At 40.0% G+C, this 18,008-nt stretch overlaps 1 protein-coding gene across 3 annotated transcripts in view; it reads left to right on the forward strand.

The window, feature by feature from the left end:
* The window catches only part of LOC103722332, a 148,533-nt gene that overhangs the window by 98,828 nt on the left and 31,697 nt on the right, over positions 1–18,008 (forward strand). For all 3 annotated transcript variants that reach the window (XR_005513724.1, XM_039131054.1, XM_039131055.1), the window contains exons 34-35: positions 37–720; positions 16,326–16,544. Coding sequence is in view for 2 of the 3 variants with exons in the window: in XM_039131054.1 (XP_038986982.1) it covers positions 37–720; positions 16,326–16,544 (903 nt within the window). In the remaining variant the exon portion in view is untranslated. The remainder of the gene's footprint in view (positions 1–36; positions 721–16,325; positions 16,545–18,008) is intronic.

Genomic DNA, 18,008 nt, shown 5'->3' on the forward strand with positions numbered 1-18,008 from the left:
ATTGGTTCTTTTCACATGTTCTTCATGTTTCTGCAGCTAGAAGGACTATGGGTATCGTATCGATCAACTTCTTTGTTTGAAGCAGACCTCTACCTGACTATTCCTAAATTCTCTGTGCTGGACATACGTCCTGATACAAAGCCTGAAATGTGCCTGATGCTTGGATCTTACTCGGATGTTTCGAAACCTGCTGTATATAACATTTCTAGTTTGCCTGGAACTTGTCCAGGATCACCTACAAACGATGTTTCTACCAAGATTTCAGAAAATGCAACTGACATAGATGTTTCTAACTTGACTATGCTGGTAATGGATTACCGATGGCGCTCGTCATTCCAATCTTTTGTAATCCGCATCCAGCAACCTCGTATTCTTGTTGTTCTGGACTTCCTTCTTGCAGTTGTTGAATATTTTGTGCCTTCTTTGGGTGCAATAACAGGAAGGGAGGAAAGCTTAAAACCAAAGAATGATCCACTGACTAACAGTTATGATATAATACTTTCTGAATCCATTTACATGCAGAGAGATGATATTGTACACCTTTCCCCTAGAAGAAAATTAATTGTGGATGGATGTGGTATTGATGAGTTCACTTATGATGGGTGTGGAGGTACAATATCCTTAAGTGAGGAGTTTGATATGAAAGAGCAATCATTTTCTGGAACTATTATCATAATTGGGCGTGGACAGAAGTTGCGGTTCAAGAATGTTAAAATTGAGGTATACTCCCTATTCTAGTTTTGGCAAGTATAGTCTAATAACTGATCTCAGCATCACTTTCTTATGTAGCTTTCTTGTCACAGGCTTGGTATATTATGTCTGCTATAATATCTGCATTCATATAGCTTGTGCTATATTATCTGACCTATAAAATGATAGTACAAATTCTTCTACATCTCTTCTTGGTTAAAAGTTAAAAACCTTGGTCACAACCTTTTCTCCTCTCTCATGTGCTTGGCAAAAGTGGATTGCTGACTGCCGCATACCCATGGGATAAGCTTCCAAGCTTCCATCTCGTTTCATTTTTATTAGGGGCTAAAGCATCATGCGCTATGCCAAAATCTGTACCTTGTCAGCACTTGGTATGCACCAGCATGGTACAGTGGGCATGTTGGTAAAAAAATTCATGACTAGCATGCTAGAATATGATATATGTTCAAATTATTTTCTTAATTTGGACTTTTTTCTTTGTTTTTAACTAATAAATAGTGTTTAACTAATTTGTGGGAACCTAACTTCATAAATTTTTTGAGATCCCTATGTGAATAATTGTTAGAAAAGCGAGTTGCATAATTTCCTGAAAATTTATGATTAAGAGAGAATAATTAATAATTTTACCTAGTTAAAAAGATAGAAACATGTTTTAAGTTCAAACCAAGGTTGGCTATACTAATACCGAGATCCACACTGGTTGTCCAACGGTATGGTACAGTACTGGTACCATGCCATTCCTGTCCATTTTGGACTTTTTTAATTTTCAAATTTTGAACTGAGTTCGGCATATGTTTTGCCAACTTCAGTTCAAAATTCGAAAATAAAAAATGGAGTTTGAAATGGAAAATAGAAGAGAATTATCCTTGTTCCACTTTCCTTTGTTTTTGAAACAAACATGATTGGAGAGAGGGGGAGAGGGAGAAAAGGAGAGAGAAAGAGAGAAAAAGAGAGGGAGAGGGAGAGGGTGAGGGGGGTGGAGTAGTAAGGAGGAAAGCGAGGGAAATCCTAACCCTAACTTGACCCGAAGGAAGAGAAGAGAGAGAGAGGGAGGGAGGGAGGGAGGGAGCGACGTACCAAAATGTGGGCAGGGGCCGGGGGGCGCGGGGGTGGGGTGGGTGGGGGAGGGGGGTTTTGTTGCGGTTAGATAACTGCGACTTCGTGAGTGGCTTTGGGAAGGAATGGTGTTCTCAAGTGGGAGGGGGATACTCTCTTGAAGATCCCGAGCCGGAGGGGGGAGGAAACACGTAATTGAGAAGTTTAATAGCTGGAGGGCGGGTTTAATAATGAGCTGGGCCGTCTCGTTTTAAATGCCTGAACCGTGCCAGTCCCCGACCAATCCAATTTGGTATGCCCTGAGCCGGCTGGTTCGGTACAGTTCGGCAAACCTTGGTTCAAACTTCGTGATTGAAAATACAGGAAAAATAAGTATGTTTACACAGTAACCACATTGTTGTTGTTGTACATGTGCTGTGGATCTTGTGAAAAGCAAATATACTGCTCATGCCTCATGCTATTGCTTTCTCATATACTTCATCTATTTCACTTTGTCATGATGCATATAAACTTCCTCTAGAGGCAGAAATATCGTAACACCTACTACCTGTCGGCATATTGTGAGTATTGTTATTCACTTATACAGACCATTTTGGGGTCTGAAAATGCCTGCCAATGTATGTCATAGTGAAATTGAACTCCTCAAATCCATGGGATGTTAAACAATATGTGGCATCAGTATTTGATGTATCTAAATGAAAACCATGCTGCTACTACAGAAAAGACTTGGATGACTCCCCTCAGCCTGTAAGAAATTATCATCATTGGATCTCACCGACATTGAAATCATCTTGGGCCCTTTCTTTTAGTTTTAGCATCTACATCCTTACGATATATCTTAGAAAACAAGATGACCTGACCAATTGGTCTCTTATGGCATAGCTTCATCAATTTAAAGGGCAATCCATATGTAAAGCATGAAATATGATTTAATTCAGTAAGTTCAAAAGAAAACCCAAATAAGTAAGGGAAAATGAGTTACCTTGACTATTAGCAATCTATTAGGGAAGGATGACTTTGTTACAACGAGTGCCCTGTAGATCAGACCCTCAAATGATGAGGGAAGAAGCATAGAAAATCAATGGGGAATTGCTTCTGACTGCTTAGATTAGAAGCAAGATCTTTGAGTTTGTCAGCGTAAGTTAAAAAGGAAAAAGAATAATATAGGCTTTTATCAATATGTAAAGTCTTTACAATGCGTATCAAAGTAATATGATAGCACCGGCATTGAGCCAGGCTTGATCAGCAGCACAGGATCAGGTTAGATTAAAGAAGCAGGCTGTAGTCAGGGTTATGTTGCCGCTATGGAGTATTTGGTTTCCTGTTATTGAGTGACAAATCAGAGTTCTAATGAAGTGATTAACACAGGTGTGACCCTTTAAGCCCTCCACTCGACCCAGATAGGGTAGTAGGGTTCGTGGCACTTGAAGTTAAATACTTCATATTGATTAAAGCAAGAAAAAGTTCAAAACCATGGTTAGGAGGAAGATAACCAGTAGCTATATGTATGCTACTAAAGGTCTCTGTCAACATTATGGATCTTTCAGTGACTTCAGAAACTTTTTCACAGTTCATTGGAAACAACCAACATGTCATTGAACCTAGAATCTACCTGGGTTACTCTCAAATCCATGAAAGCTAACTCAAAATCCACCATGTAAAAGAGAACACACAAGAGTGCACTTTAAGAAAATTCTTCTTTCACTTTGCTGTATTGCAAGGCTGCAAGCTAAGTACGAGTATATATTGGTTCCATGATAATTATATTGGTTATGATTCATATGTCCTTTGGAATTCATTTTGAACTAGGAAAACTAATAAAACTAATCAATCTAAAAGCTAACATTCGAACTACTGTCATGTGTCAACTAGCAAAATCGGATGACAGTTAACAATTATGGTGCCTCAGATAGAACCACACAGCGGATCATCTTTTCAAAGTTTACACAATAAGTCTGTTGTCTAAGTCCATGCTGATCTTCTGGAAGCCTTTGGGTGTCCTAGGATGGGTCGGACTAATCTAATGATGGAATTGTAGCTGTTGCATTGACTATGATGTTGAACTCTCAGTTTATTTTGGTAGAATGATAGCAACATCCTTGCCATCTGTTCTGTCCTCAATGACAATAGAACTGCAGTCAGTTTATTTTTCGCAGTTTTGGGCCTCGTATCCTCTAGGCTTCATCCGATGGGCTCAGATTGCTTCTGAATTCTGATGGTTGTATTTGAGGGACCATAACCTTGCGAAGGTCAGTTCTGACCTGCATCATAAGCAGTGGTGCTAACTGATACACAATTGGCCAACTTGAGTGGTATAATTCTGTGCACTCCTATGCCATGTCCACATCTAATTGGTATGTTATATGTCATGTATATAGAATGATAAAGACTGACACTTTGTGGAGTGATTGATAATACCCCAATTTATTTTGATGAGACCAAAGCATTTGAGTATATTTTATGTTATACTAATGAATTCAATCCAGTATCTCAGGCAAAATTTGTGAGAATCTTCTTTTGAGTGCATGTGGAAATCAGCTTAAGTCAAAGGCTGAAACTCGAGTCGACTCCGGAGGATTTCGAGTCGACTCCAAGTGTTTCAGATGTTCGGGCACAGGCTCGAGTCGACTCCGGCACACTGCGAGTCGACTCCGACTAAGAACAGACAACAGGACAGAAAGATGAATCTCAGACCCTGTCACCGAGTCGACTCCTGAAGAATTCGAGTCGACTCCGATGATTACCGAGTCGACTCCAGATAGTTCCGAGTCGACTCCAAGGAGTAACAGACAGAAAGACAGAGAAGTGGTTTCTGGACCCTGTTACCGAGTCGACTCCAAAAGAATTCGAGTCGACTCCAACGGTTGGGGAGTCGACTCCTAAACAAGCAAGAGTCGACTCTCAGAGGAAAGCAAGACTAAAAGTCAGAGAACCAACTTCGGGCTCTGAGAGCCGAGTCGACTCCAAGACGATCCGAGTCGACTTCGAGGCAGTTCAACTCCAAAGACAGAAGATCAGTTTTTGGGCTCTGAGAGCCGAGTCGACTCCAAGACGATCCGAGTCGACTCCGAGGCAGTTCAACTCCAAAAACAGAAGATCAGTTTTTCGGTCTCTGAGAGCTGAGTCGACTCCAAGAGAATCCAAGTCGACTTGAGGGAGTAAACCTGAAAGAAAGATCTCTGGAATTCTGAGAACGAGTCGTCTCCAGAGGGCCGAGTCATCTCCGGATACTGGCGAGTCAACTCCACGTTTGGCCGAGTCGACTCCAGAACGGGACAGCACTTTAATTTAAATCTTGAACAGTGGGCGAGTCGTCTCCAGTAAAGCATGAGTCGACTCCAGCAACAGCCGAGTCGACTCCAGATCGAGCGAGTCGACTCCAATCCCAACGGACACATTGTCAGGAGTTGCAGATTGTGCAGAACGGCCCTAAATTGGTGTCTAACGGCTAGTTTTCAAAGTGAACTGCTTAAATAACCAGAGTGAACAGTAATAGACATTAAGAGAGAGATTCCATTCAAAGAAAAAGTGATTTCCACCTACCAAAGTCTCTCAAGAGTAAATACAAGGGAAAGAAGGAAGAAGCGAATTGAAGTCGATCCTACAAACTCCTTCCTTCGCATTCAAGGCTATCCTTCTGACATCAAGTCTTTAGCGCATTCAAAGAGGAGACTCTAAAGTCGAGAAGCCCCTTCTTCCACTTCCAAAATCTGTTTGAGGGCTTCTAACTTCACTCTTTTCATATTGTTTAATATTTGCTTATTAAGAAGCTTTGCATGTAATTTTTCCAAACTATTTTCTTACTTGATTCAATCAGGGGATTGAATCAAGGGTTGTAAGGTTGGTTGGTGAGCCGAGGGTAAAACCAACGGTGTAAGGATTCGATTGGGATCCCGGAAAAACAATCGGGTGGTCTTAGTCGGTGAGCCTGTGAAAACCGACCAAGTTCGTTGTGATCTCGTAAAACAACAAGTTGGGTTGTGAACTTGTAAAACAACCGGCTGTAATCCGAGGGATTATAGTGAACTCCCAAGTGAAGCTTGGGGAGTGGACGTAGGAGCAAGGGTTAGCTCTGAACCACTATAAAACCTCTTGTGTTTGTGATTGGTTCATTGTCTCTTCCATCCCCTTCATTCAGTACATCTAGTAAACTAATTAATCCGCTTGCAATAAGGTTTAATTAGTTACTCGTTAAGTTTGTATTTGTAATAAGTACTTAAAACCCAATTCACCCCCCCTTTTGGGTTGTCTTCTTGGGCAACACACTTTATCAGAGCCGGAACTCTTATATTAAAAGGGTAAAAGATCAAAATGACAACCCCATTTGGATCTTCTCTTATTGAGGGGCAATCCATCCATAGACCTCCATTCTTAAATGGAACCGACTACACCTATTGGAAGGCTAGGATGAGGATATTTATCCAAGCTCAAGATTATGAGATTTGGAGCACCATAGTTAATGGACCATACATTCCTTCAATTTTTGTAGATGATATTACTATACCCAAACTTGAAAAAGATTGGGATGACAATGATATAAGGAAGGCACAACTAAATGCCAAAGCAATGAATGTGCTTTATTGTGCCTTAGACCGCAATGAATTCAATAGAGTCTCTACTTGCAATTCTGCAAAAGAGATATGGGACAGACTTGAGGTGACCCACGAGGGCACGAATCAAGACAAGGAATCTAAAATAAACATGCTAGTTCATAAGTATGAACTATTTAAAATGGATTCTAATGAAACTATCACTTGCATGTTCACTAGATTTACTGATATCGTCAATGGTCTAAAAAGTCTTGGCAAAAGTTATGCTAACAGTGACCTTGTCAGAAAAGGACTTGAACAAGCTGCCACTTGAGGAGCTTTTTGGATCCCTTATGATGCATGAGCTCACGATGAAACAACACAGCGAAGAAGAATCCTCTCATAAGAAAAAGGTAATAGCCCTCAAATCTACTTCTTCTAACAAAGATCCATCTTGCAGTAGCAGCAGCGAAGAAGAAGATAATGAGGGAGACGATGATGAGGCTCTTCTCGTGCGAAAGTTCAGAAAATTCATCAACCGGAAGAAGTCCTTTCATCAGAGGAGAGGTCCCTCAAGTTCCTACAACAAGGATAAAGGTAAGGAAAGGAAAAATGAAGGAATCGGATTCTATGAATGCAAGAAGCCAGGACATTTCAGAGTTGACTGTCCCTTACTGAAGAAGGGCAGCAAATATAAGAAAAAGAAAGTCCTCGTCTCCACTTTGACGGACTCCGATTCATCATCATCATCGGATGAGGAATAAGAGGAAAAGGCCAACTTATGTTTTATGGCGAATGAAAATGAGGTAACATCTGAAACGCATTTAGATTTTACCTTTGATGAATTGTATGATGCTTTTAATGAACTAATGGATGAATATAAGGTAATAAATCTTAAGAATAAAGAACTAAAACTAACTAATCAATCTCACTTCCATAAATACGATAAATTAATTAAGGACAAGGATTTTATCATTAGAGAAAATTAGAACTTAAAACAAACAACCAAATGTTAATTCAAAAAACTAATACCTTAATTAAAGATAACGAAAAACTAACCAAGAAAATTTCAGAACTTAAAAACGGTAAACAAACTATAAAAGATAATCTTACAAAAGACTTAAACATACTGAAAACAGAAAACAAAAGCTAATAAAAAAACTTGAAAAATACAAACCTATTGTTGAAAAGTTTACATATAGCTCTGAAAATTGGAAATGATACTTAATAATCAACGAGCTGTGTTTAATAGAGCTGTTTTAGGGTATAAACCTAAGAATAAGCAAAAGCTCCTTAAAAATTTCTTTGTGAAAGCAGGGGAAAGTAAAACTAAGAATATAACCTGTTTTTGCTGTGGAAAAGTAGGACATAAAGCTAATGTGTGTGACCATAGGAAAGTAGAAGCTAAAAGAAAAATTAAAAAGGTTTGGGTTCCAAAAAGAACCAACATTACTAACCTTGAAGGACCCAAGAAAACTTGGGTACCTAAAATTGTATGATTTCCTTGTGTAGGAGTGTCTTGCAGCCAAAGTCGACAAAAACTGTTGGTACTTGGATAGTGGCTGCTCAAGACACATGACGGGTGACAAGGAGCAATTCTTCACCCTAGAGCCTAAAAAGGGAGGTGCTGTGACATTTGGAGACAATAACCAAGGTCACATCGTTGGTATAGGTAAAGTACAAATCACCTCTTCAACCTTTGTTGATAATGTACGATTTGTAGATGGTTTTAAGCATAACTTACTTAGCGTAAGTCAATTATGTGATAGAGGTTTTGATGTTCTGTTTAAGCCAACTCTTTGCATCATAACCAACTCAAGTGACAATAGCTTAGTATTCAAAGAAATAAGATGTGGTAATGTGTACGTAGTAGATCTTGAAGATCTTGCCAAAAATAATCCTTGCTTAGTAGCTAGTGATACTAAGGTTAATGATGCAAGTTGGTTATGGCACCGTAAGTTAGGTCATGCAAGTATGGATACAATATCAAAACTAGTTAAAAGAGATTCTGTAATAGGTTTGCCAAAACTAAAATTTGAGAAAAATAAAATTTGTGAAGCATGTCAATATGGGAAACAATCTAGGAGCTCTTTTAAATCCATAAATTGTGTCACTACTACTAGATGTCTAGACCCCTTGAACTACTACACATGGATCTATTTGGACCAACTAGAACCACAAGTCTTGGTGGAAACAAGTATGGCCTTGTCATTGTAGATGATTTTTCTAGATACACATGGATCATGCTTTTAGCTCATAAAGATGAAGCATTTTCAGTATTTAAGAAATTTCATAAGGAAGTTACTAATTCAAGAAATGCTTCAGTTATAGCTATTAGGAGTGATCATGGAACGGAATTTGTAAATCATCTATTTGATGAATTTTGTAGTAAAAAGGGAATAACTCATAATTTCTCTGCACCTAGGACACCACAACAAAATGGAGTTGTAGAAAGAAAGAATAGAACCCTAGAGGAAATGGCTAGAACCATGTTGTGCGAAAGTAACCTCCCTAAGTATTTTTGGGGAGAAGCCATTAATACATCATGTCATATATTAAATAGGGTTTTATTGAGACCAATTATAAAGAAAACACCTTATGAACTTTGGAGAGATAGAAAGCCCAAAGTAAACTATTTTCATGTTTTTGGATGTAGGTGTTTCATTCATAATAATGGCAAAGATAACTTAGGTAAATTTGATTCTAAATCAGATGAAGGTATCTTTTTGGGATATTCCACATTAAGTAAAGCTTATAGAGTCTTTAACAAAAGAACCCTTGTTATTGAAGAGTCTATACATGTTGTTTTTAATGATACTAATGATATCTCTTCTAGCAAGAAAGTAGCTCTTGATGAGGATGCAGAAATACTTGAGAAAAAGATAGATGAGATGACATTACAAGAGGATGAACCGAAGCAAATTGGAGAAACTTCAACAAGCCAAGAGGTAATTGTTGATCATGGGCTTACTAAGGCTTGGAGGTATGCTCATGGTCATCCTAAGAAATTAATTTTAGATGACCTGTTAGAACTAGAGCATCTCTTAGGAACTTAAATAATCATCTAGCATTTATCTCACACTTTGAACCTAAAAACATAGAAGAAGCTGAAAATGATGTAAATTAGATAAATGCGATGCAAGAAGAGCTAAACCAATTTACTAGAAACAAAGTATGGAACTTAGTTGATCGACCCACTGAATACTCAATAATAGGAACTAAATGGATATATAAAAATAAACTTGATAAAAATAGAATCGTGATTAGGAACAAAGCTAGACTAATAGCAAAGGGCTATAATCAAGAAGAAGGTATAGACTTTGATGAGACTTTTGCTCCTGTAGCTAGACTTGAAGCAATTAGATTGTTACTAGCATTTGCATGCTCTAAAGACTTCAAACTATTTCAAATGGATGTAAAAAGTGCCTTTTTGAATGGGTATATTAATGAGGAGGTGTATGTAGAACAACCTCCTGGTTTTGAAAATCATCAATACCTCAATCATGTTTATAAACTAAACAAAACATTTTATGGTCTGAAACAAGCTCCTAAAGCATGGTATGAAAGATTTAGCAAATTTCTATTAGACCATGAATTCTCTAGAGGGAACGTTGATACAACACTGTTTTTAAAGAAGAAAAACAAAGATATGTTAGTAGTTCAGATTTATGTAGATGATATTATTTTCAGTGCTCCTAACAATCGCCTCTGCGAAGAATTTGCTGACTTAATGCAGAGTGAATTTGAAATGAGCATGATGGGAGAGCTGAACTATTTTCTCGGGCTCCAAATCAAACAATCTAAAGAAGGCATCTTCATCTGTCAAGCAAAATACATCAAGGAGATGCTTAAGAAGTTTGATATGGAAGGAAACAAGTCAATCAGCACATCCATGAGTTCATTATGCAAACTAGACAAAGATGAATCAGGTAAATCAGTAGATCAAAAGATGTATAGAGGTATGATAGGATCTTTATTATATCTTACTGCAAGTAGACCTGATATCATGTTTAGTGTATGCATGTGTGCTAGATATCAATCTAATCCTAAGGAATCACATTTAATTGCTGTTAAGAGAATCTTTAAATACCTAATAGAAACAAAAAACATAGGTTTATGGTACTCTAAAGAATCAAGCATAAACTTAATAGGGTACACTGATTCAGACTTCGCTGGTTGTAAACTTGATAGAAAAAGCACCAGCGGGTCATGTCAATTCTTAGGAGAAAATTTAATCTCTTGGTTTAGCAAGAAACAAAACTCGGTTGCACTATCTACGGCTGAAGCCGAATATGTAGCTGCCGAGAGTTGTTGTGCTCAAATCTTATGGATCATTAAACAACAACTTGAAGATTATGGCATTAAAAAAGGTAAAATTTTCATTAACTGTGATAATACGAGTGCCATTAATCTAACTAAAAATCCAATTCAACATTCAAGAACTAAACACATTGAGATAAGACATCACTTCATAAGAGATCATGTTCTGAATGGTGATGTGACACTTCAATTTGTTTGTACTGATGATCAACTTGCTGATATCTTCACAAAATCTTTGAGTGAAGATCAATTTTGTATACTTAGAAGAGGGTTAGGAGTGATTGATCCATTCTAGTGATACTCTCTTCTAATTCATTGATTTTGATGATTAGTTTATGTTGGACATAGGACCTCTTATCGATGATCATCAAATCAGTTCTTAAATCTGAGATAGTTCCATAACTCTCTCTTTTGGCATGGAAATAAAAAGATTTTTGGTTATGTGCCAGAGTTCGAGTCGGCTCGTGGGAGAGTCGACTCGCGCATATTTGGGAGTCGACTCGAGGTCGAGTCGACTCGCGACTTACCGGAGTCGACTCGAGGTCGGAAATCCAATTTTTTAACCCTAAGCGGAATGTTTTTCTCTTCACTTCTATTTTCAGCCGCCACTGTTCAAAAGCCCTAGAGCCGTCTCCGACCTCGTCTCCGACCCATTCTAGGTTCTTTCCTCGATGTTTCCTCCATTTTTCTTGTCCTTCCCCTGTGTTTAGGTCAAAAATGCCTAGGAAAGTCGTCCCAAGCCGAAAGAGACCCTTCTCCGCGAGTGGGGTCGAGCGACGGTCCAAGGCTCGGAACGAACCCACGAGGCCACCACCTCTGGTTCCTTCCCCGCCTAGGCCGGTTCCCTCGCGCTCATGCGCCGGGAAGGTTGTCTCTACCGGAAGGCAAGTCAACTTTGACTTCCTCTCCCGGGAAGGGTTCAACCTAGGGCATCACCTTAGGGCCCAGGGCTTAGAGTTCTTCTGTTCTCTTGACCTCCCTACCTATACAGGGTTAGTTAGGAAATTTTACGGTACTGTCGCACGGGGTAGCGGCGGTATCCAGGGGACTGTAGCGGGTGCCCCAGTTTTCCTTTTCGAGTACTTCATTGCTCGAGTCCTCCATCTCTCCAGTGAGGGGATCGTTCCCACACACCCCTCAGATAGGACAGAGGCCCTTACGGCCATCTTAGGGAATCCACCTCTGTCCCCCATAGAGGAGGTGTTCGCAAATCAGCTTTCGGCTGAAATGCAGCTTCTCCTAAGTATCATTTTTAGGACTCTCTTCCCCAAAACTGGTAGGTTTGACTTCATTTCAGAGAGAGACCTAGCTTTGATGTTCCACATCCTCCAAGACACTCCCATCAACTTTCCTAAACTCATCTACAGATACCTTTGTGAACCCCTAGACAAACCTAGGCTGAGTCTCCCGTATGGGATGTTGTTCACCCTTATCTTTAGAGAGTTAGAGGTCCCTATCTCTGAGGGGGAACCCTCTCGCTCATTGCGTTTTACAGATCGCATGGGTGAGGGGACCTTTCATCGGATGGGATTCCATAAGGTCGGGGGAGTCTGGGTACGGAAACTATCCACATCCACACCATCTGATCCTACCACTCATCACTCTCCTAGCCCTGACCATGACCAGGAGCACTATACAGATCTTCCCACTTTTCCTTCCACCTCTGGTCCTATCCATACTAAGCCCTCCACCTCCACTGCCCCACCTTCTCAGCAGCAGCCCCTGGAGGTTCGGATATCTTCTGAGCAGCTCCGAGAGTTGCGGCAGGAGATAGTGAGGGAGCTGAGGGATGACCTGCTGAGAGAGCTCCGAGGTCCTCAGACTGCTCTCTCCATCGAGGTAGTTCCCTCCTTGGCAGCCGTGACAGAGATGACTGCGCACCTGAAGGAGGAAATATCCAATGTGCGAAGCCTAGTTCAAGCTCAATACTGGAACATGAGTGACGTCAAGGACGACACGAAGAAGATGTGAGACGGCATCCGACATGAGCTAGGCAGTCAAAGTCAGGGTGTAGAGCGGTTAGCCAGTGCATTGATCTCCAAGTTGGACACCCTCCAGGAGAGTGTGACCGAGCTTACCACAATCCAGACTAGGGCCACCTCGGAGATCATAGTTCAGCTAGGGAATGTTCAAGAGGGGCTCAGCTTGGTCTTGAAGCACACAAGACTAGGTTCAGGAGCCTCATCCTCCAAGAAATCCTAATGTAGCTTTGTTTTTTACTTTATGATGTATTTGTTTTTACACTTGTATGATGTATTTACAGTTGTACTCAAATTAGCATCAATACAATGAGTAGACATTTTCTTTCAAAACTGTGCAATTTGAATTCTAATACTTTTCTGAGTTCCGCGTCTTTTTGCTATGATGACAAAAAGGGGGAGAAAATATGATGAATCAAAATGTAAAGGGAATCACAAAAAAAATCCTTAACTAAGTGGATTCGATACCTCGAGGCTCATTATCTCTCTGTTGGGGCTCCTCAAGGAGTGATCTCCAGAATCTATTCAAAGGATATTCGGAGATTAGCTGAATCATACTCAAGAACAAATTGTCATAGTTTCCCTCTGAAAGTAAGAATTTAAGCTAGAAAGATTCAAGACATTAAAAGAAAATTCAGAAAATCTAAACAAAATTGAATGCATATGTTGAGGGGGAGAATCTGAAATCTTAAGAATGCAAATTCATTTAATACATATAAGCCAAACAATTGATTGCATGATATGAAGGCTTATATAATTCCAAATGAAAGGGGGAGCTTTAATTTCAGGATTTACTTATTCATACCTTTCAATTCTGGATAGATTAAAATAACTAGACATTTCAAAATTTTATTCTGAATCATCTTTTTAGATGGGTATTTCTCTCATCAAATACTCAATGTTTTGTCATCATCAAAAAGGGAGAGATTGTGGAGTGATTGATAATACCCCAATTTGATTTTGATGAGACCAAAGCATTTGAGTATATTTTATGTTATACTAATGAATTCAATCCAGTATCTCAAGCAAAATTTGTGAGAATCTTCTTTTGAGTGCATGTGGAAATCAGCTTAAGTCAAAGGCTGAAACTCGAATCGACTCCGAAGGATTTCGAGTCGACTCCAAGTGTTTCAGATGTTCTGGCACAGGCTCGAGTCGACTCCGGCACACTGCGAGTCGACTCCGACTAAGAACAGACAGCAGGACAGAAAGATGAATCTCAGACCCTGTCACCGAGTCGACTCCTGAAGAATTCGAGTCAACTCCGATGATTACCGAGTCGACTCCAGATAGTTCCGAGTCGACTCCAAGGAGTAACAGACAGAAAGACAGAGAAGTGGTTTCTGGACCCTGTTACCGAGTCGACTCCAGAAGAATTCGAGTCGACTCCAACGGTTGGGGAGTCGACTCCTAAACAAGCAAGAGTCGACTCTCAGAGGAAAGCAAGACTAAAAGTCAGAGAACCAACTTCGGGCTTTGAGAGCCGAGTCGACTCCAAGACGATCCGAGTCGACTTCGAGGCAGTTCAACGCCAAGGACAGAAGATCAGTTTTTGGGCTCTGAGAGCCGAGTCGACTCCAAGACGATCCGAGTCGACTCCGAGGCAGTTCAACTCCAAAAACAGAAGATCAGTTTTTCGGTCTCTGAGAGCTGAGTCGACTCCAAGAGAATCCGAGTCGACTTGAGGGAGTAAACCTGAAAGAAAGATCTCTGGAATCCTGAGAACGAGTCGTCTCCAGAGGGCCGAGTCATCTCCGGATACTGGCGAGTCGACTCCACGTTTGGCCGAGTCGACTCCAGAACGGGACAGCACTTTAATTTAAATCTTGAACAGTGGGCGAGTCGTCTCCAGTAAAGCATGAGTCGACTCCAGCAACAGCCGAGTCGACTCCAGATTGAGCGAGTCGACTCCAATCCCAACGGACACATTGTCAGGAGTTGCAGATTGTGCAGAACGGCCCTAAATTGGTGTCTAACGGCTAGTTTTCAAAGTGGACTGCTTAAATAGCCAGAGTGAACAGTAATAGACATTAAGAGAGAGATTCCATTCAAAGAAAAAGTGATTTCCACCTACCAAAGTCTCTCAAGAGTAAATACAAGGGAAAGAAGGAAGAAGCGAATTGAAGTCCATCCTACAAACTCCTTCCTTCGCATTCAAGGCTATCCTTCTGACATCAAGTCTTTAGCGCATTCAAAGAGGAGACTCTAAAGTCGAGAAGCCCCTTCTTCTACTTCCAAAATCTGTTTGAGGGCTTCTAACTTCTCTCTTTTCATATTGTTTAATATTTGCTTATTAAGAAGCTTTCCGTGTAATTTTCCCAAACTATTTTCTTACTTGATTCAATCCCCTGGGTTGTGAGGTTGGTTGGTGAGCCGAGGGTAAAACCAACGGTGTAAGGATTCGATTGTGATCCCGGAAAAACAATCGGGTGGTTTTAGTCGGTGAGCCTGTGAAAACCGACCGAGTTCGTTGTGATCTCGTAAAACAACAAGTTGGGTTGTGAACTTGTAAAACAACCGGCTATAATCCGAGGGATTATAGTGAACTCCCAAGTGAAGTTTGGGGAGTGGACGTAGGAGCAAGGGTTAGCTCCAAACCACTATAAAACCTCTTGTGTTTGTGATTGGTTCATTGTCTCTTCCATCCCCTCCATTCAGTACATCTAGTAAACTAATTAATCCGCTTGCAATAAGGTTTAATTAGTTACTCGTTAAGTTTGTATTTGTAATAAGTACTTAAAACCCAATTCACCCCCCCTCTTGGGTTGTCTTCTTGGGCAACACACTTTTAAACTGTTGCTTATATCTTTGCAAGTTCATCCCTTCTACTTCACTGCAGAGTGTGGACCATTATGTTTCATGATCTGCTGGGTTGATAGCTTTGTACTTTGCTAGGAAAAACTATGGGCATGACCTTTTTTCTAATAAAGATATTTCATTCAACACTTTAAAGTTTACAACTATCAGCCCATATCGAAAGCCACAACTCTAAAGAAAACCATTTTGGTCCCTCAATAAGAAAAGCACATTGCATCAAATAATGCCCTGGTTTACTAACCAATCAGCCACTTGATTGACCTCTCTGAACTTTATGCGAATATACACAAATAACAACATTCCCTCCCCAGTGTTTAGGGTCTGCATAACATCAAGTTTGTCATTCCTCATTGATCATCTTGATTAATGCCAAGCAGTCTGCTTCCACAATAATCCCAAACTCAGCTTGGCCCTGGTGCAATATTGTAATTCAATCTCCATGCTGATATGTTATAAATGATGCTCAAATACAATTTAGTGATAACAATTAGTCAAATAGTTTAATTCACAATTATTTTTTCAGGTATATCTACATTTTCTGAAGCAAAAGTCGTTGCTATATCTTCATGATCATTATTTAAAAGAAAGTGTTTCTGTTATTTGTTTACCAAAGATGTTTTTCGAGGGTAACTTGTTTCTGCAAAAGCACTTTCATATAGGTGCCTTTTGGGAAGCACCTTTTTTTAGTCAACTAAAGCAATGCCGTAGATGTTCCTTCTATTAAATTGCACTTATTTGCTGTCTACTTTAGTTTTGAACTTTGGATGTATGTGATATATTACCACATGTATTGATATACTGCTAAGATTACTATATAATCTTCCTTTGTTAATGTTATGATATGTGATCAAGATAAACTATCATTCTACTCTTTTTGAGTATGTATCGCTTCTTAATTTTTTGCATTCATCAGAATGGCACATTGTTGAGAAAGTGTACGTACCTGAATAATGGTAGCAGCTACTCAGTCTCCGCAGACGATGGTGTTGAGATTTCATTTATAGATAATTCTGCTTCTAAAATCAGTAAAGGTTTAGTACAAATTCAAGAATGTAAAGAAGAGACTAGTGTTCCTAGCACTGTTGTTGACGATGCTACAAGTCAAATGCTGAGTTTTACATTCGAAGCTCAGGTAAAATAAATCTTCAATGCTTTTTATTTGTTTTCTGAAGATTGTGTCATTGTAATCCTTGATTTGTACTTTTTGTAGTTTCTAACTTATAGTGTTTCCATTTTTTACCTCCATTGGTTGCACTGGTTGTCCTTGGTTCTCTTAGTTGTTATTATATATTAGCTTTGTATTTCATGTATAATTTGTTGAGCTAATACCACATAAAGAGGAATGCAGTTGAATCAGAACAACTTTTTTCTTTCTTTTCCTCTCTCCCTCTCTCTCTCTCTCTCTATCTATCTCTGATACTTGGGAATTAGCCAAGCCCAGATACTTGGGAGAACACCTTCCAAGTTTTGAACCTGGAACCACCAATTAGAGGAGGGTGCTCGACTCCTTAAAGAGACTTTGTTACCATTTTTGTGTATATGGTTGAAACTCCTCCAATAATCAGGTGGCCGCAACATGTGTAATCCGATCAATCTTTCCATAAAGGAGCGTTCTACACATATAATTCTCAAACCTTCACCCTTTTGCCCTCTTAAGAACAAAATAGTTTCAATTAGTGTCAACTTTGAGCTGTTTTTCTTCCCTTGAAATCATACTTGCTTGGGAGCAAGGTTCTTAAGAACTGAGTGAACCCAACCAAGCCATCCCATTCATACCAAACCGAGGCTATAACTGTCTGGGGCCAATAGGTTGTGGGTGGATCTGGCCAAACTGCACTTGTACTAGGGGCAGAAAGTGGCGGGGCATGGGCAGTTTAAGGCATAGCTCAACTAAATGGCACCCGGAGCTCAACCCAAAATTGGATCGGCATGGGCAGGTTAAGGCATAGCCCAAGTTGGGTTAAGATCCCGACCTAACTTAAATTTGGGTTGGGTTCCGGATGAGATATTTTGCAAGCCTACCCAAGTCAAACCATATACAATATAGATATATATCTCTCTCTAGTGTTTAACTATCGGAAATATGATCTACATTACACTCACATGTTGCTATCCAGTTAATTTTTTCTTGAGTTCAGATTTTATTCATATGGCATGAACATTTATAGGTGACTTGGCTAAGCCGATCTAAACAACTCAACCTAGCCTAATCCAATCTGAACCAACCAGATTTTGAACCTAAGATCAAAAATTGAGATCGGGCTAGGTTTGGGTTGATGAGCTTGGGTAAAAGACCATATTGGGTAAAAGACCATGTTGGGTTCAGCTTTAGGTAGAGATCTCAATGTCTCGGGTTGGGCCTAGGCTAACCTCCAATCTGGCCCAACCCACTCGGTTTCCGCAACTAATTTGAACTATGTGAAGTGTGAACTGCTCGGGAATCAAACAATTTGCCCCATACCACACCCAAGCTGAACCTAAACTACTCGGTTCGCTTGGTTTTGGAGCGATAACAGTTGGGATCATTCTGGAAAGGATTTAGATAGGGATGGAAATGGGCTCAGGCCGGGCCGACTTCGGGCTATGCCTGAAAGAG

The sequence above is a fragment of the Phoenix dactylifera genome, chromosome 10 (genome assembly GCF_009389715.1).
Source record: "Phoenix dactylifera cultivar Barhee BC4 chromosome 10, palm_55x_up_171113_PBpolish2nd_filt_p, whole genome shotgun sequence".
In the NCBI taxonomy this organism is placed as follows: domain Eukaryota; kingdom Viridiplantae; phylum Streptophyta; class Magnoliopsida; order Arecales; family Arecaceae; genus Phoenix; species Phoenix dactylifera.